Source organism: Stigmatopora argus, chromosome 3 (genome assembly GCF_051989625.1).
Source record: "Stigmatopora argus isolate UIUO_Sarg chromosome 3, RoL_Sarg_1.0, whole genome shotgun sequence".
In the NCBI taxonomy this organism is placed as follows: domain Eukaryota; kingdom Metazoa; phylum Chordata; class Actinopteri; order Syngnathiformes; family Syngnathidae; genus Stigmatopora; species Stigmatopora argus.
In genome coordinates, this window is record NC_135389.1 from 16667668 (window position 1) to 16687957 (window position 20290).

The window sequence follows — 20290 nt, forward strand, 5'->3', positions numbered from 1 at the left end:
AGCAGGACAAAAACAAACTTATCTGATAGCTGACATTAAACTCTACTTCCTCTTGTCCTGTAGAGAAATATGCACACATAATCCTTGCGCTCAAATCTGGTGATTCATTTGTGACTCATCCACGACGATGAGCTGCGGAATCTTTGAACTGACAGAACTGTCATTGGCAACTGTTGACATGTTAACCCACCTGATTACAGCGTGCTCATTTTGTACTTGAACGTTAAGACAACTTTTTTTCCTGCCTACGTGGAAAAATGACCACACACACGTCGCTTTGGCAAGAAAACAAAGTGTTAATTTCAAAGTTAGCATTAAAGGATTTATGAATCAAACAATATCAGATGTTTATCTTCCTCAGATTCCCTTATGTATATTCTTGCAAAATTGTAAGTGCTAGCAAGAATCTCACAAACTGCATATTATCTCTGTGTCAATATCCTACATGCTAGTCCTTATCTGTGGGGTCATCCCTCTTCTTCCCATTCTCTCAGAGGGCGTTTCCTCTGCCCTCCGGGCCCGAGCATGATCTTTAGTCCTGTAATTCCTGCTAACCTGCTGTTGAAACGCTCCCTTCAGCAGCACATTACTGCCGAGACAAGCAAGCCCTCGCTGCCCGCGGGCTAAGTGCAGCTCGCTCAGACCGCAGGGAGCCAGCGACAGGGATTGTTACACTTTATATCGCCCGGCAGAGTAAACAGAGCCAGTCAAAAGCAGACAGACACACTCTCCACTGACTGGCAGGAAAGTGCCTGATTGTTCACAGTCTGATTTACACTCAACTTCAAGGGTGAACACAGGTCCAACCTGACTTAACCCTTTAAAGGTTTAAATCATTGGCTGACATTGATAGCGTAGACGGCCAGTCCATTTGGACGGGGAGCGATTCGTTTTGTTTTTTTATTTATCCATGTATGGTGTGATTTTAGGGATTTAGTGAAGCCAATGATATTTTTCCTTGTTAATCTTTGAAACATGGATTGTCCTAGGTACTGTACTGTCTTCAGCATCATTCCACAGCAGTATTCTTATCAGGAATATCTGACATCAGACACAGTTATTCATTTTATCGGGTAAACTTGCAAGCTTTTTATTTTTTCCTAGACATTCGACAATTACCCTTAAGTCAAGTTGGAGTGTCTATGTCAATGTCTGCATTGTTGGAATTTCCTTGTCTAAAGGTGGTTTACATAGGAGCTGACGCTTGTCTGGATAAACGGTTGTAAACAGTTATCTGGCCAACTTGGCTTTGTTTGTTGTTTTTTTGTGGTGCTACTCTGTCGTCTTATCAGTATTATAGTATACGTTGAATATATGGCTCTTGTCCCTGGGAAGTTGTTAGAAGGTTGCCCAGACGCATTGATTGATTTTTTAGTGGCATCCCAAATCGGAATCAACCGCGTACATTGTGAACATGGACTTGTCCTGCTTAATTCAAGTGCACCACTTTGGTACAACATACATTTTGGTTGACACTGTTACTGGCATTTTGTGGAAGATGTTTATTATGGTTGTAGTTTGCAGTATATAGTCTTTAAACTGCTTTTCGCTCTAGCATTCCAAGTCTGGGTTCCAGTACATTAAGTTTAACACACTCTTTGTTGTCGTTGTGGACAGTGAGGAAGTTATGTCATGGAAGCGTCATAAAAGCAACCCTGTTTTAAATCGCCAGGTTTTTGGGCTTAAGAAAGAACAGAACACTGACGATGTGGAGTTTTTTTTTTCTCCCTGGCCAGAAGCCCTGATGTGTGTGTGTGTGTGATGTCAAGCTTCACTCTACAGAACCTCGAATGCAATGAGGGAAAAGGAACATACAAGTTTAGACTCCAATTCAGACCAGGTTCCCATAGGAAGTAAAACTGAGGAAAACTGTCATCACCATAACCTCAGACTTTGATCTGTCATGCAAGTGTAAAAATGAGTTAAACCACAAAGGTATAATGAAAAAGCGTTTAGTTTCCCAGGATGGATGCATTTGCCTGTTTCACTTTTTTTTTAAAGATATTAGCGAACTGAAAATCAATATTTTTAAATGTTCTTTTCATTTAATTTTGAACTAATTTCAGTAAAAATATATACATTTAATGTGAGATAATTCAGTTCAGACCGTGAATAAACATCTTCTGAGAACTTAAATTGACAAAAGCATGAAATACAAAGCATTTAATTCATATTGATATTTGTTACATTGATGCTAACAGCAAGTTGACAGACTCACAATAATGCCACTAGGCTAGCATTGTTGTGAATTTATGAAATCCCGGACAAGGGGAATCACGAAGAAAATTGTGAAAACTTTCCTGGGAATGAATCCTGTCTTTGTCAATGAGGCCCTTTAAGCAATGCTGACTCTGCAACATTGTATACTACCACTACAACCACCTTCAAACAATCACATGAGGAGTAGTATTCATTGTCCTTCTCAAGCATTCTTGGACATAATTGAACCCACAACCTTAATACTCGGTGACGACCCCTATCACAACTAAGTTGAGCCGCTATGCACGTCTCAGTTTTAGCCCAATTCTCAAGTGTTTGACCACAAGCATTCACTTTTGGTGGTTCTGCTTCACTTCCCCTCCTTTGAGCATTAGCTTCACGCTTGGTTGTAGACCTGAACTCCCTCTAATGTTGTTTCCAGTTTATATTTGGGCGGCATTCCAGCTTGCAATTTAGGATTGAGTGAAAAGTATCACAAATAGAGCAAAACTACATGCACTGAAAATAAGCAACACTGCTTCTGAAAACACCTTAAAGCTTTTTTTACCCCATTAGTGGATGAATTTGACCAGTGAGTCCCACATTCCTGGGTAAAAAAAAAAACCTCTTATTGAATTATAGAACTTGTTGGGATTTAACCTTTCATAGTTCTCTGCACTCTTGATGCACTTCAGTCAAACTTTGTATACACCTAACCAGGTGCAGGAGGGAAAAAAAATCACAAGCCCCTAAAAATGAATTCGGTCCACGGTAAATTTGAAAAATTGGAAAAAAAAATCAGTTTTATTTTCATTTCAACAATTTTAGGCATACCATGAAAAATTCCTCAAAACCCTCTCGTTGCCCAACTCAATCTGGATATAAAGCGTTTGACATAAACAAGAGCTCTCCCAAGTTTACAATTGGTACTGTCAACTGCGATGAGCTCCTCACATCAGACAGAACACTTATTGCACCCCCTGGGTTTGACGCGTTCTGCTGGGCTTCTGTAAACAGGCGGCGATAAGAAAAAGCCTGTTCTGTGTCTCCTTGAATGTGTTCGCAGAGGGCAGGTCCTGAGAGGCTTCACCTTGTGCTGATAAAAGTGATGAATGATCACTCAGTTTTTACTTCTGCTCGAGCTGTGAGCGCACTATCAAAGGAGAAACCTATTTGAGCATATTTTTAGTCTTAGTCTCTAAATCGGAGTGAATTTATGACACACTGACCCCATGCTGATCTTTTCATTGGCCCCTACCTGTATAATGCCACTGCACTTGGTGTCTGTAGTCTGGATTTACTCTGTTGACCTCCAACCTGGGATGAAATGCCTGTAGAAAGGTGAAGTCTGGTGACATCACGTTTCCCCTTCTGGCGTTCTCTCATTACAGCCACTGCAAAGGACGAGCCAAACTTCCCATCTTTTGTTTTATAGCCTTTAATTGCTGCTGACACATGTCTCACTAATGACTGTTTGCGTGTTGTTTCAGTGGCAGATTTACATGATGATTTACTAGCGGCAGTTACGCTGACCTGGCCATCTTGTCTGCCTTTAGTACTCAAACTTGGATTATTAGGGGGGAAAAATACAACATGAGACACCCTCACATTTGAACATAGTATGATTGCAATCCTCTAAAAAATGACGTCATCCGGCTCAATTTCCGATCACGTGACCGCCTCTTCCTACTGAGGAGTCTACGGTCCTTTGGAGTGTGCAGGACACTGCTGAGGACTTTTTACGACACTGTGGTGGCATCTACAGTGTTTTATGCAGTGGTCTGTTGGGGATGTGGGAGCACGGAGAGGGACAGGAAAAGGCTGAATAAGCTGGTCAGGAGGGCCAGCTCTGTTCTGGGCTGTCCTTTGGACTCTGTGGAGGAAGTGGGAGAGCGGAGGATGCTGACCAGGATGATGTCCATCATGGACAGCACCTCCCACCCCCTGCATGAGTCTGTGGAGTCCCTCCGAAGCTCTTTTAGCAATAGACTGCAGCACCCTCATTGCAGGAAGGAGCGCTTCCGCAGATCCTTCCTCCCATCAGCTGTCAGGCTCTTTAACAAAAAAATGGCTGAGTGTTAAGACCTACCATATGCATGCATGTACATCTATGTGTATGTATGTATATATGTGCATATGTGTGTATGTATGTGTATATATGTGTATATATATATTTCAGCAACACACTTATTTATTTATATATTTATTAATGTATTTATTTATTAACTTACTTATTACCTATCTATTTATGTCAAAAATGCCTTTCCTATTTCTGCATAGTCACCCTCTTGCTACTGTGACAAGGAAATTTCCCGAATACGGGATGAAGAAAGTTATCCAATCCAATCCATCCAAGTTTCTAGTCATGGCCCTATTTCAGCAAAGTAAAAAAAAAGTGGAAATAGCAAATATGTTTTTAAATGTAGAGAGCACTCCGGTCAAATGCAGACAAATCCATGTCGGTAAGAAAGTATTTTCACCTGTCAAATTCCCACCCTTCGCCATGTTGCGTGTTGCAGGCGATCGTGCAGTCTGGCCGCCAGCCCAGCGTTCTGCAAAAACTCTGTCAGCTGCCCTTCCAATACTTCAGCCACCCGCGCCTCATCCGCGTGCTCTTCCCGTCACTCATCTCCGCCTGCTACAACAACGGCCCCAACAAGGTCATCTTGGAGCAAGAGATGAGCTGCGTGCTGCTCGCCACATTCATTCAGGTAAAAGTGACTCAATACATATACACTCAATACACCGATTTTCACGAGCCACAAATTAGGCGAGCCCACACACCCGCCGCTCCTGGCCAGCGCCGGTCAATGTGTAGCAAAGCGGCGTCCTCACAAAGACGAATGGCTTCCTCAGCCGGTGGATTTAGGCCGCCACCGCTTCGACTCCCGGCAAACACCTTGTCTCCTTTATCTTCCTCTGACAACACTCAGCCAAGCACCACTGTTTGGAAACCGATTAACCCCCCATTCACAAGGAGACGAGCTATTGTCATTGCTTTCAAACAAAGTCACAATGCGCGCCGTCTCATTGTGACGTTTGGCCCCTGGCAGCATTCCTTACAGGGAACCTGGAAAGACGGGACTGCATGACTCATTACCTTTCCGGAGACTAGTATATGAAATGAAAGATCCTTTGCCACCTTTGTACAGATGTCTGTATAAACTCCCACATTTTAACTTTGTGGAATACAACGCCACTCTCAATCCATCTTCAATTGACCCTTTTAGGGACAGTGGTCACTACAGTAGACAGCTATTCAAAAGTTGCTGCTTTAAGACATTTATTGGGGGAAGTGACTAGTTTTAACTATTTGTATTTGTTTGCCTCACCATTGTTTAATTATTTTTCTTCATAAATATTGAATCAGACATTAAAATGAAAGCGCTAGGATTTGTTATGCCATTTTGTGTGAGTTCTTAAGTCAGATTTTCATTCTTCTGCTGTAAATTTAGCTTATTTTGGTAAAAATGAAATGATAACTTTGTTCTTGCATCAATTCATAGGATTGGGCTACAAGTGAGAAACCGGGTGACGGAAAAACAAGGCCAAGTGGTAAGTCACTCATTCATGGACACTTTTTGAATTCATCCCAATTCTTTTACTGAATCCATAATAACAGTTAACGCATTGGCTACCATTGACAGCTCTGGACTAGCGATAATTTCATTGAAATTCACAGCACATGATTGTACATCTATCCCCGTTAATGGCAGCTAATGAATTAATATTAGCATAACAAAAACTGAGAGTCCATCATAAAAGGCGAGGACCCCTGTAAGTGTCCATTTGTTCACAATGCTCACCCTCTCGTGTTTTATGACTCGTATACACATTTACGATACGCGTGTCTTCCATGTCCCACATGCAGCACTCGAGCAGCTGGATTTCTGCGAGTTGCCCAATCGCTTCCCTCGAGACCAGTGGGAATCTGCGCTGCAGTTTTTCCTCAACAAACAGGACAAGTGACTGATGGCACCTTAAAAGGAATCACTGACCTGATCTGACTAAATCCATTTTTTAGGTTAAAAAAGAAATTTTGCCTGTACATTGCAGTTAGAAAGCAACAAGACGGTTTGTTTCACTTCTGAAACTTTTATTTATTTTTTGGTCCTATTTTTGTGCTCGTCAGTTATGGCACACGCTATTTGAAAATGTGTGTAGATTGTTTTTTGGGGGAGCGTCTTCACGGTTTCTCAAAAAGGAAAAACACTAAAAATGTTCACGCGTCCTTATGATTTGTATAAATGTATATAATAAACTTTTTTTTGCTGGAATTTGCTGTTTTCGTCACCGTTTCATCTGCCAGTGCATGGTGATTAAATTTAAGTTATATTGAGATCCTTTATATAGTAATTAGAGCAGTAAGTGATGTCGTTTACTATATTTAAAAAAAATACTTATTTCATTTGAACGTGATCTGCTGTCTGGCCTTTTAAATGCTGCATTTGGATAAATTTGGTTAAAACTGCAAATTCTACTTAACTCATTGACTGTCATTGACGGCGACAGACATGCATGGATTGGACGTATCCCGCCGTCAATGTCATTGAAAGATAACCATTAACCATGGGCTTTCCTGGCACTGATAAAAGCGAATCCACCCAAACAAATTGTTGAGGTGTCGTGTGTCAGGTCCAGCTTGACCTGCATGCTCCTTCTTGTCCGCCGGCTATTTGCCGTGCAGCATTCCGACTGGAAGGAAAATAAACTCAGGACACGCCACGATGCGTCCGTGGGCGGTAGGGACCGAGAACCCAAGAACATACCCCCCCCCCCCCCCCATCCCCCCATCTCTGTTGTGGCCCTGTCAGTGGGTCCTTGGCAGGTGATGCCAGATGCAGATAAGACTGTCGTCTGTCTGGACTGCAGCCAAAATGAAATAAAACTTTAAGGATATAAAACTGTCAAATGACCAATGTGTGTATACAATAGATGTCAATTGTATTCAAGTGTATTTAAATTTTTACTGTTTTAGATATAAATATTACCGTGTCATTTTAAATGGGAGCAAAATTATACTTTAATATATACATATTGGAAAATCTTAGTTATATATATATTTTTTATTGTCTTTTAGTTTTTTTTCTGACTCAAAACCTTTTATTTTGGTAAATATAGCACAACACTTCCATTAAGTAATTCTTTGGTTAAAAAATAAAACATTTTTAAACTAAAAGATTCATCCAATCGTCTATTTGTATATTTCCTTTTAATTTTTTTCTACGTGTAAAAATGTTACGCATATCTTTGAGCGTTCTCTTTAAATGATAACTTTTCAAATCTTTGCCCAGACGAAGTGACAAATGCAAAGAAGGGAATTCGATCCATGGTTTTATTGGTCAAGTTGGCTATGTCGTTATAATAATAAATAATAATAACTTATTTGTCCTCGCAGATAATAAAGCGATGCCATGCACACCCACACGTGGTTGTCGTCCTGCTCCAGCAGTCACGCTAAGGTTCGTCCGCACGTTCGAATCCCAAAAGGTACGTCCGCTTAGGCGCGTTTGCCTTGATCGACAACATCAAAAAGGGGGGGTCTCGTTCGGTATCCTCTCGAGTAAATCCAGCGGCAACATCGTGTGATTATTGATTGTGGCTGAAGTCTTGTCCCGTCCGGTTCCGGGTCCGAGTCCGAGTCGTCGTCCCCCCTCACGTGTCGACCGGGCTCGGTACCATGCTGTTCGGTGTGTCCGGAAGCTGAGACGACAGCGAGGTGACGTCACTGGCCGAAGAGTTCCCCAACGAGCCCGACTCGGAAAAAGACATCTGTGTGAGCAACATGGCATTTCATGATTGATTTTTGAACCATCCTTTAACCCTTGATGGCAACAGACGTCCAATCCGTTCGGATCGCTTGCCGGACTTCCCCAGTATGCGTTGGACGTCTGTCGACGTCAGTGGCAGCCAATGTTTGACTGACTGACAGCCATTTCCGAAAAGTGTTTTGCAAAGATAAAAAAAACTATTTTAATGTATCACTGTGTGTCTAAAAATTGAAAATCAGGACTTGATTTATTATACACACAAATAGGTTTTCGACTAGTAGTTTCTATTTTTTGTAACAGGCAGTAAACGTGTGTGTTTCTTTGAATTAACTATTTGAGACGACAACAACAACAACAACAACAACAAAACAATTAAAAGATTAAACTTTTTTTCGGGATGAAAAGATTGTCCAACAGTTACTTTGACACTAGCATGTTTTTACTTTAAATAAATTGTTGGACAGATGTAAATTCAATATATCATAGCTATTTATTAGGTTGTATCGAATTTTATTCAAGTTACATCCCATACGTATATTGGAAAAGTTATGACACAAAATTTTAAAATATGTTTTTTTACTTCCCACAATGGATAGTTTAATCTTATCTGCAGCCCTGTCAATATTTTTTTGCATACATAAATAGTATTGGGCATAATATTATGTACTTCGTTTTAATAACGGTATATCTTGTAGTAATTCATGCTTTAAAATATATATTTTAGCAGCGACAAATTAGAGAAACTCACAGTTTTACTGAAACTTGTGCTTAAAAGATGCAGGTATGTAAAAATCCCTGTTTATTTCATTTTGATGACTCATAGGCAGAACAAAAATATTTAAAATCAATTTATTTTTATTGAATGTGTTTATTTAATCATATATTTATTATAGTCATTGCAGGGTTTCTAAGATTTAGATATTGCAAACAGATCAGTGGAGGCATGCAATAATGCAAAGAAGATAGTCTTAGTGTACGAGAATGTGTGTGTTGTGGATGCTATTGAATTGCACCGGTGTACCTCAAAATTAAGGAAAGTTTCTTACCAGTTGTTGGAAGGTGGGCTGGTCCAGATCACTCTGCAGGGCAAAGTCACTGAGGCTCTTCCACGGTGGTTGGTACGTGTGGACCTCCACTGAATTGGCCTGCACGCTGCTGTCGTGGTGGATGGGGCTGCCTACCACCAAGGGGGTCCCCGTAAGGCCCTGCAGGTTCTACATTCACACAAAAAAAATATCTAAACATTTTGCCACCAAAACTCCATTTCAATATCTATATCCACGATTTTCCTGCAAATAAGATAATTCCATTTTCATTTTCATTCATATAATCAATCTAAAATATTCTTTGAAATCATTACCATTCAAATATTATGTACGTGCTCCTAACTAACTACTTTAGTCATTTTTTTAACCTCACCTCATTTTTATTCTCATTTTATTCTTATGACTACTTATTAATGTGTGCACTCTATGGTGAAGCTTTAAATGTCATTGTAGTTGTATCATGACCATAAATGTATTCACTTTAATTCAATGAATGAATAGGTCATTATTCATTCGTGCTTATGGTTAAAGAGCAACACATAAAATATGGGAGAAAAACTACACTTTAACTAAAATTTAAAATGTTATCACGGTTTAAAAAAAAAAAAATGACTGACCGTTTTGTCACAATGTTGCTGTTGCTGAAGCTGCTTCATAAGAATGGATTTCTTCTTGTCTTTGCAGCGTTTGTTCTGGAACCAGACGCGGATGACCCGGGGGCTCAGGCCTGTCATCTCCACCAGCTGCTCCTTCATCAGGGCATCGGGCCTCGGATTGGCGTTATAACACGTCCGCAGCGTGTGGAGCTGCTTCTCGTTCAGCACCGTCCGGACCCGGGTGGTCTTCTCGGTCTGCTGCTTGTGGATGTGGTTGCGGTGATGTGCCGGGTGCCGAACGGACACCGTATCTGTGCAACAAATTGACAATTTCAAACAAAAACAAGAGCACCAAACTACATAAAATGGGCCAATTTCAATTCAATTTCGTTTTCTACCCAGCAAGTTCGAATTGATCACTTTAAATAAACGTTTAGAAACCCACATAACAGGATAAAAGTACTGAAAACGAAAGTATATACTGATATAAATGCAGAAAATTTGAATATTTAAACGAATAATAGTAGATGACTATTCATAATAATACCAGAAATGTGCAGGGCCCTGGCGTGAATGTTCCCAGGACTTAGCGGGCTCTCCGCGGAGGTCCGATCCAGCAACAGCGCGTGGTCGGCCCGACACAGCAGCTCGTCATCCCGCACCGAGAACTCATCCCCGGGCAGGAGATGTCGACTACACACGGAGCACCGGAAACATTCCATGTGATACACACTTTCCCGAGCTCTCATCACCAGGTCGCTGCTGCAGAAGCCCGTGTTGCATTTTGCACATTTTATCCCAAATAACCTTAAAAAATAAATGCAGTAAAAACAAAACAAAAAACAAAAAAACGGGGGGCTTTGTCAGTCCAATTGGTGAAGTTTGGATGTATTTTTTAAGCAGTCTCTTCATGAAACTCGCTGCATTTTGGGGGGTGATCCTACCTTCCATAATCTCTTTTACAATAAGTTTTCCCGTCTCGGACGAAGCAAGTGCAGCTTTCGTCCAGATATTGACTGCATTCTGCACACTTGAGGCAGGCTGCATGCCATTCCAGGTCCGGGGACACCCTCATGATGTACTGGTCGTGTATCTGACTCCCGCAGCCCACGCACATTGCAATTCCTGATTTATCTGCAACGATATGAAAGCAACCCATCATATTTCCACTCCTCCATCCACACACACTCAGATTTTAGGAAAATTTATCGCATCATCACACACTTCACTTTATCCAGATTGTATGGAGATGATCAGTGTATTGTGATTATTGGGGAAAAAAGAGTCAGTATGAAGTTTGGGGGGAAAAAGGACATTTCGACTGAAGGAAAGACTTACTTTTGGAATGATCCCCCATATCATCCAAGAAAGAGGCATTGAAGAGGAAATCCACCATGCGGGAGGCAGAGAAAGGGGAGGTGAGCGTCCCGTCCCTGGCTTGATCATTCGACTTGTGTTGGCTGAGCTGAGAGGAGGGCACAAAACAAAAGCGCCCCCGACCTGTGACGTCGCAAGACCTTGGACCTCTGCGCGTCCTCGTGAGAAAAGGGTGCCACCACTCAGACCTACCTCCCTGAACACTTTATTTTTAATTTTTTTTGCCCCCTTTTTTCTTCTTGCTTAACATCTTAGGATAACTAGAGTGTTTTTTTGGGGGGGCGAGCATGTTCTCATGAATAATTATTTAGTTTGCCTAAAAATACTGTTACACCCATTTCTTTCCTATTTATTATATTATCTTCTCGCTTTATTTCAATCTGTCTGTTTTGTTTATCTGTGAATGTAATGTCACAAATCGTGGTATTTTTATTCTTTATTTCATTTTTTTATTAGAGATTGGATGTTTTTATTATCACTGTAGAATTGTTATTTTTTAAAGACTAACAGGGCTAATGTATTTTTTTCAAGAATAACAAATATGCTTTAAAAATCTTTTGGGACAGGGAGCGTTCAGAACAGGGATCAAGACTCTTGCCTCTAATAAAGTGCATTTTTAGGGTAACAGTGCATTTTTGGGGGAGTCAAATTGGGGCCTTTTGCAAGGGAGCAGATTAAATAATAATGATAATAATAATAATTATTATTATTAGTGTTATTATAAATTAGGGCGTTCAGAACCAAACAGGTATCAGGACCTTGGCACCGTTCAAATATGCCCTGAAAGTGCACTTTTGGGGGGAGTCCATTTTTTGCATAGGATTTAGGAGAAGAAAAATAGATGTGAGGAAGTAGTATATATAGTAAAGTGGCTAGTGTAAGGGAGGATGCAAAGGACAGAGTGAAGTGGAAAAAGTTGAGTTGAGGTGGCGCCCCCTAAGGGACAAGCCGGAATTGTCGTTATAAAAATGAAATAATATTATATACACATATATTTTGCATGCATAAAATCACATTTTTAATGTAGTATCGCCATTATTTAACATGTAGTATTTAGTTTCACGTTGACCTTTTAGAAACGACCTCAAGTGTGGCACCGTGAAACATTGGGCCCCGTTTTATCTCGCGAGAAGAATGACGATGACGTCAGTCAACCTTTGACCCACAGTCCGTGTGTGAGTGCAGCTGTGCGCAGGACCATCTAAACTACACGGAGTCCAACATGAACAGAATTTTCACAAAAACCAACGTGACACGCCTGGTAAGCTCTTCATGTGCAGCAAAATATTACGAAATTGATGTGTTGTTATCTGAAACATCGGTCATCAATCTGAATTTATTAATTTATTTGCAGCTGCTAACTGAGCAGACACATGGACTCGTACAAATTGATTGTTTGCAATTTATTATAAATAGTTGACACATAATGTATAAAACTTAAAATATATAATCTCCAACTCGACGTCGACAAGGCGTTGTTATCTAATGCTAAGTGGTGTTAGCATTGTTAGCACAGTTGTTATGAAAGGTCCGAGTTGTCAGAAGGCGAGTCGTACCAGTTTGTTGACTGGCACGGATTATTGTTTACAAATACAACGCAAAAGAACATATTTTGTTGTGAAGTATGACATAAAACTCTCTTTAGTTAACATTGTGCACGCTCTGTTCTCGATTAGTTCTGTCTATATTTGTCCACCTGAAGCTGATCTCAATCATGAAGGGCACGGAAGAACAGTGCGCTCTTTCATAATCCCTGACCACAGCAGTGTTTATTCATATATTGTCATTACTGTCGTTATATTTTATTTAATGCAGTTTCACCCCTGAAAATAATTATATTATTTGATTGGCTTCAAAGAGAGAGCCCTTAATATTAGGAACACCATCCTATGAAAAACTCATTTAGTCAACACTGTAATATGATGTTTATGATAACAGTTATGAACTACAATTAACGACGACCGACGTCCAATCCATTTTTGACTGGCAGGCTGGCAGTGAATAATTGCTGGCAGCCATCCCCGTTAAAATGGATCGGATGCCAAGCGCCGATGAATTGATACGCCATGTACAATACACAATGTCTAACAACCAACTACTGTTATGTTGATTTTTTTTTTTAATCCAACAGGCTAGCGTGCTGCAAAGGTTTCAGAGCACTTTGGTGGTTGTGGAACACAACAATGATACGTTGACGCCGATTACACTGCATGCAATCAGTGCTGCCAATAAACTTGGCGGTGAAGTGGCTTGTCTTGTGGCAGGAACAAACTGCGCAAAGGTGGGAAAAAATCCCATCTCATTCATCCAGTTCAACGCATTTAAAATACGAAAATGAGAACGAGAAATTAATGTTTTGTTTGGACTCACTTTGCCGTTTTTTTCAGGTGGTTGAGGAAATCAGCAAAGTCCAAGGTGTGAAGAAAGTTTTGGTGGTTCAAAATGACTCTTGCAAAGGGGCTCTACCAGGTATAGTGAAAAATATGTTTGTGCTCTTGTTATTTATTATTTTTACCTTTACTAATCTAATTCTGTGGTTTTACAGAGGAGCTGACACCGCTTATCTTGGCCACACAAAAGCAGTTCAACTTCACGCACATCTGTGCAGGTGCATCTGCCTTTGGGAAGGTAATGATGAACAAGTGAACAACAAAACACGTGCTGAAGTGGAAATTTTTTTACTCTGCAATGAAAAGTTACACAGTATTTCTTGGAAATGTTTAACTTCAACTTTAAAATCAGAATATATCACCATTTTTGTTAGCCTCAAACATTTTCTCTTTGCAGAACCTGCTACCCAGAGTGGCTGCCAAGTTGGATGTGGCTCCAATCTCAGATATCATTGAAATAAAGTCTCCCGATACTTTTGTCAGAGCCATCTACGCTGGTAAGTATTTTAGATTACCTTTCCCACCGGAATAATTCAGACTCCTTTTGACCAATTGCTCTAAATAGGAAATGCTCTCAGCACAGTCAAATGTAACGAGCCCGTAAAAGTGTTCACCGTAAGAGGGACGTCCTTTGAAGCCGCGCCCACAGAGGGAGGGAACGCCGCCACGGAAAATGGTAAACAAGACTTTGTAGTAATGGCGATGTAGCTTTTGTATGAAACCTCAGGTTTTACATCTAGATTTGTCTAACTTGCAGTGGCGGCTGATTCTGCCGTGGGAGTGTCTGAATGGCTGGAGCAGAATCTGACCAAAAGTGACCGTCCAGAGTTGACCAGTGCAAAGGTTGTCGTGTCAGGAGGTGGGATATTTGTAGTGTCAGAAATGGAGAAATGCCTGCTCTCAATAAGTACAGTAGTACCTCGTTTATTGCGCGTAATGGTTTCCAACACCTGCCGCAATAGGTGAACAACCACGATGTCGGGACAGTGTTTATGGTGTCTATTTAATATTATTTTGATTTTTTAAATCATCTCTGTATTATTTTACTCACGAAAGTAGACTCTCCCCTCTAGTGGCCAGTGAAAAAAATCTCCATTTGTGACTTACCATTTTTCCCCCACTTCATGTTTGTTTTATTGTTCCTACACTATAAACTTTTCATATATATTTGGCAGATCCAAGGCGATACATGGTGAGGTGTTACTCTAATTCTTTTTTTTAACCCCAGGAAGAGGCTTGAAGAGTGGCGAAAACTTCAAATTGCTTTATGATCTTGCTGACAAAATGAACGCAGCAGGTTAGACGTCGATGGCACAGAAACACCATCTAAATAATATTTATTATTTGTAGTGACTTATTGTTCATTTTTAGTTGGCGCTTCGAGAGCTGCAGTGGATGCCGGATATGTTCCCAACGATATGCAAGTCGGACAAACGGGCAAGATTGTTGCACCGGTAGGTTTCTCTTCCAGAAATATACATGAATTCAGTAATCCCTCGAATATCGCGATTAATGTAGACCAGAAATGGCCGCGATAATGGAAAAATCGCGAAGTAGGTCAGCCCAATTCTAACTACCTTTTTTTTTTCTTCACTGCTGAGTCTGAACTATGCAAAATGTCATTAAAAAAAAATAGCAGAAAAAAATTGCGAAGAAGTGAATTCGTGATAAGTGAAGTCTTGATAATTGAGGGAAGACTTATAAAAATTTCAAAGTCGAAATGCACAGAAGGTCAGCCAATGTGAATGAATGACGCCCCGCATCAACCTTGGCGATTCCACTGTTTGCCAGTCATTCTCAACATCACTGTCCTTACTTTAAAGGTTAATTAGCCATAAGGCAGTTCAGTCGGTTCCTCTGGTGATGATTATCCACACATTAAGTGCTGCAAAGTGCCGCTAATGGCACAGTGCTAGTGTTCTTAGAGCTCCGGTTCATCCATTTACGATAAGAGCGATGGTGTCTGGTCTGGTTGTTCGCCCAGACTAATGCAATTAGATTGATCAAACGTTAACATGCGCTGATTTCAATTCAACTTGCTTGTAATCAAAAAATATGTCCTGCTGCACTGAAATATTCATTCTAAACTTTACATGTGTGTTCCTGTTCTTATTTGCAGGAGCTTTACATTGCGGTGGGCATCTCTGGAGCGATTCAGCATTTGGCTGGAATGAAAGACAGCAAGGTTCATCGCATAAAGAAACTGTAACCTGAATTTATTGCCGTACTCTTTAATAATTTCGTTTTTTAGACAATCGTGGCCATCAACAAGGACCCAGAGGCTCCCATTTTCCAGGTGTCAGACTACGGCCTGGTTGCTGATCTCTTCAAGGTGAGGTTCTTATAAAAGTATTATTTCCCTTTTCACCTTTTATTCTTTAGTTTTTTAAAAAGTAACAATGGTGAATATTCTTTAAGTATTTACATTAAAAATAAAAGGGGACGAGTAGGCATTCCAATTTGTTTTTCATTGAAAAAAAGACAGTAAGTTCATTTTAACAAATACATTTTATTTTCTTTTATAGATAAAAATAAGTGGGATTCAGGAAATATTCTATTCACTTAATTAAAAAAAATGCTTATTTGATTAAAAACAAACTGTAAATATAAACTTTTAAAAATCATTTCATTTTTTTCCCTAAAAAACGAAAAGCAAATGTTTTTTATAGGAATCTAATCCTTATTTGAATTTGATTTACCTTCACCGGCCGCCCCAGGGCTCCACGTTGGCACCTGTGGTGTAACATACTGTAGCGAAAAAGGTAACAACACAGTCTCTTAAAAGTCCCGTTCAGCTCTTGTCATCCGGCCTCTCAAGGGATGAAGCAGGTGTCACGTGAAGCACGCCCATGTCTCGACAAACTCCCCATAGAGGAGATTAGTAATAATTGTGAGTGGCGGTGGACTTGTGACCTCCGTTGTGAGATCGGCTTACCGGTGATCAGATAGCTGATTAAAATGGATGGCCTCTCTGCTCGTTTCCCCCCCAAAAGGACAATTGATACCAGCGATGAACTCTGTCCCCAAGTCACCATTTGAGTGCTTTTCTATTCCTATCGCTTATGTGGTTTTCTTTTTATTTTTTTATTTTTATTTTTTAACGTAGCCTGGTATCATTCTTTCTTTGATATGCTTCGTTATGGTATTAAATTACACTCAGATCACAATTGTAAGATTTTGGTGCACGTGCGTGCATCTCTGTCCATTTGGTTTTGATCTGAGAAAATGTTTCTATTTAACTATACTTTAGTAAACTAGACATTGCGTGGCGATAGTTCGCTTTTTGGTTTGGGAATTTGACCTAATTCCTAATTTCATTTGGAATTGACAAAAGTGATCTTCTATCCCTGAAATCGACTGATAATTCATTGAAATTGTCGTATTTTGTCCCAAATCTCAGCCAAAACCGAGCTCAATCCTGTCGGAGTAAACAATGAGAAAATCACATTGATGACAAAAGTCTGAAAATTTGTGCACTGTGGATGTTGCATTTGTCAAGTCACGCAAAAAAGAGCAAATGCAAAAAAATAAAAAATGTGGTATTCACACAACAACAGAGAATACAACCCACATTGAACCTTTTTCCCTCCAGGCTGTCCCTGAGATGACTGAAGTCCTGAGCAAGTAAGGGAAGGCGCTCACGTACCAGCTGGAGCCTTCACCAGAACCAAGATAGGACGCAAGAAGCCCTTCGTGCTGCCTTTAGATCAATAACACCTTTGTGTAATCACCAGATGTAAACGTCAACAATTGAAGCGGTCTTTCAGTGCATTTTGCACCTCTGATAGTGAGTACTTACTGGTAAAGTGTTGCTCATGTCTGGAAAGTCTTCCTCCTAAGTGTGAAGCTTATTTGTCATTTTCGGATTTCTCCATTAAAAGGTGAGTCGTGTATTCTTTTCATCTTTATTGGTGGCCTTCTGGCGTTTTGGACGTCCACGTCGACCGAGATAGAAAACTTTTGTTGACAGTACAATAAAGTCGGTGTGCCATATTTAAGAAGGTTCATGCCATGATCAATTTGTGGTAGACGCATGGAATTATTCCAAGTATTTACATAGCTTCAGAACCTTTAAAAGTAGTAATACAATAATGTAGACCTGGATGTCGTTGATGCGCATATGAAAATGTCAATACTGACCAGGTTGAACTTGGCTCAATTGCAAAAGTCTGTTTTTTTTAAACTCCATTCATAGAATTTAGATTACAAACATTGGTAAAATAGAGAAAGATAGAAATGACTTGAAACAGCAACACTGATTCCGCTGTCCCCTTCAGTTGTTCCAGGAAACAGTTTTTAAGTTGTTTTAAGCAAACGGCTCGCAGAATACAAGGTTGCAGTTTTTTTCGCATAAGGACTGTTGTGTTGCCGCTCAAATTATAAAATTGTCTTTAATTGGAGTCGTTTCCTGATCAATGGTCCTTCAGCAGGTGCACGAGTGAATCCTATTGACCTTCTTACTCCTAATCAAGGGTATAAAAGATGAAGGATCCATTTGAACTGCTGTCACTGCCTTTTTTTCCACCAAGTTATACGGGGTGTTCCAAAATGTTTGACTCCATTTAGTAGGCCAATAATTTTGAGAATTTTTGTTGGAATGACCTCATTTTCACAGCTTGTGTAGAAACGTTTCAAGTGTTTGTATGTAACGCTTTGCATTTCTATCTTTTCAGGTTAAGAAATGCCATTCACTTCAAAAGAAAAGGCATTTAGTGCACTAAACAGGTCAAAGTTTGGTTTTGCTAAAATTATAGGTGCTATTGAAAATATCATGTCCTAGTTGGGCTTATGGCATACTACCTTGAAGTCATGTCTGATCTTGGAAGCTAAGCAGGGTCAGGCATGGATAGTACTTGGATGGGAGACTGCCTCGAAATACCAGGTGCTGTAAACTCTTATGTTTGCTCACTTAGCATGTGAGAAGCAGTGGGATCTTTAATTCACAAAGATTCTAATGGGGGCCCGTGGCCTAAGTAGTTAATGCATTACCTTCACACCAGGTGTCCTGGGTTCAAATCCCGGTCGGTGCTGTGTGGAGATTGCCCTGCGATCGGCTGGCCACTGATTCCGGAATCAGTTGACGGCGGATACCAAGATTCTGGGTGTTCCCCCCCGGGGGGATGCCCAACATTCTGGGTGTTCCCCTGGGGGGACACCAACATTCAACAATAAAAGAAGTTTTACTTATAGTACAGTTTGGTGTATAAGTATTTTTGTAGTTGACCACAGTGAAAACTCCATATAGGTGGTTTGACCAGGATTTGAACCTAGGAGCCCAGAACTGAGGGGATGTGTGTGTGACTGATGCACTAACCATTAGGCCATAGAGTCACCTTGTCGAATCATGTCTCTTGGCAATTGCACTTCACATGCTAAGTGAGCAAACATAAGAGTTTGCAGGGTCTGGATTTGAACCCAGGACTCCAGAGTTGTGAGGCTGTGAGCCTAATGCACTCACTACTGAGCTAATTCTCCTTGGTCACATAAGAGCTGACAGCAGCTGATATTCCCAGGCAGTCTCCCATCAAAGTACTAACCAAGCCTGACCCTGCCTAGCTTCTGAGATCAGACATGATTTTAAGGTAGTATGCCATAAGTCCAACTAGGAAATGAGATCTGATATTTTTAGTACAGACCTTGAATGTTCGTAAGTAGTGGAGCGTCTGTATATAGTAAGGCTTTTTTCTTTAAAAAATCGACATAGTATAGTAAGGCTAAGAAAGTCGGAGAATAAATCTGACTTCTGATTCTTCTAGTTATTGCTGTGGTCCAGTGGCAAAAATATTGGTTCAGAACTTGAGGTGGGAATCAGGAGTGAGTTCAATTCCACTCTTTGCAATTCACAAATTGTTTATTGAGGTAATGAAAAGGATAAATATAACTTCCAATCACCTCATTTCAGAAGTCACTGTGGTCCAGTTGCAAAGACAAACGGTCAGAACTTCTGGTGGACTCAAGTTCAAATCAGGAGTGAGTTCAATTCCACTCTTTGCAATTCTCAAATTGTTTATTGAGGTAATGAAAAGGATAGATATAACTTCCAATCACTTTATTTCAGAAGTCACTGTGGTCCAGTTGCAAAGACAAATGGTCAGAACTTCTGGTGGACTCAAGTTCAAATCAGGAGTGAGTTCAATTCCACTCCTTGCAATTCTCAAATTGTTTATTGCGGTAATGAAAAGGATAGATATAACTTCCAATCACATCATTTCACAAGTCACTGTGGTCCAGTGGCAAAGACAATGGGTCAGAACTTCATGTGGACTCAAGTTCATATCAGGAATGAGTTCAATTCCACTCTTTGCAATTCTCAAATTGTTTATTTAGGTAATGAAAAGGATAAATATAACTTCCAATCATGTATAGGCGGGCCGCCTCGTGGTGTAGTGGCTCAGTCACCTGCCTGCGACATGGGTGTCGAGGGTTCAAGTCCCGGCGTCGCCAGTCAACAACTGTATGGTGTCGGCAGTCAGCCGAAGCCAAAGGCTGACCGGAAATATTGTTTTGCTGAAAAAAATGACTAAGTCTTTATTTGAATGAAAAAAGGATTACCCATTTACTGAACTACTAGTGTAGTGATTAGTCAAACGAGAGCGGGATTCGAACCCCATTTCCCACATGGCAGTCAAATCCACTAACTTGAGGTCTGTCTGACCCATTGTCTTTGCCACTGGACCACAGTGACTTCTGAAATGAGATGATTGGAAGTTATATTTATCATTTTCATCACCTCAATAAACAATTTGAGATTTGCAAAGAGTGGACTTGAACTCACTCCAGATTTGAACTTGTGTCCAACTTCAATTTCAACCCATTGCTCTTGCCACTGGACCACAGTGTCTTCTGAAATGATGTGATTGGAAGTTATATTTATCCTTTTAATTACCTCAATAAACAATTTGAGAGTTGCA

The 20290-nt window shown here is 40.4% G+C and overlaps 3 protein-coding genes and 1 long non-coding RNA gene across 7 annotated transcripts in view; 3 read left to right on the forward strand and 1 right to left on the reverse strand.

The window, feature by feature from the left end:
• Positions 1-6476, forward strand: part of scaper (S-phase cyclin A-associated protein in the ER) — a 44551-nt gene extending 38075 nt beyond the window's left edge. For all 4 annotated transcript variants that reach the window (XM_077595538.1, XM_077595541.1, XM_077595539.1 and 1 more), the window contains 3 exons: positions 4719-4910; positions 5706-5754; positions 6071-6476. In XM_077595538.1, the coding sequence (XP_077451664.1) occupies positions 4719-4910; positions 5706-5754; positions 6071-6168 (339 nt within the window). In that variant the 3' untranslated portion in view covers positions 6169-6476. The remainder of the gene's footprint in view (positions 1-4718; positions 4911-5705; positions 5755-6070) is intronic.
• Positions 6477-7559: 1083 nt separating this feature from the next.
• isl2a (ISL LIM homeobox 2a) lies at positions 7560-11040 on the reverse strand. The gene is made up of 6 exons (XM_077596655.1): positions 10951-11040; positions 10557-10746; positions 10160-10419; positions 9634-9923; positions 9017-9184; positions 7560-7971 (listed from the first exon to the last, which is right to left on the reverse strand). Exons 1-6 carry the CDS (start codon positions 11006-11008, stop codon positions 7855-7857), a joined length of 1083 nt encoding a protein of 360 aa, XP_077452781.1. The 5' UTR covers positions 11009-11040; the 3' UTR covers positions 7560-7854.
• On the forward strand, positions 7613-10714 carry LOC144071490 (uncharacterized). The gene is made up of 3 exons (XR_013299651.1): positions 7613-7689; positions 7808-7975; positions 9701-10714. It is a non-coding gene; the product is annotated as an uncharacterized LOC144071490 (long non-coding RNA).
• A 1076-nt stretch (positions 11041-12116) lies between the features above and the next one.
• On the forward strand, positions 12117-17272 carry etfa (electron transfer flavoprotein subunit alpha). Its single transcript, XM_077596279.1, has 12 exons — positions 12117-12250; positions 13121-13270; positions 13377-13458; positions 13535-13617; positions 13777-13876; positions 13945-14055; positions 14137-14238; positions 14608-14676; positions 14751-14833; positions 15499-15564; positions 15631-15711; positions 16972-17272. Exons 1-12 carry the CDS (start codon positions 12212-12214, stop codon positions 17005-17007), a joined length of 1002 nt encoding a protein of 333 aa, XP_077452405.1. The 5' UTR covers positions 12117-12211; the 3' UTR covers positions 17008-17272.
• Positions 17273-20290: the final 3018 nt, after the last annotated feature.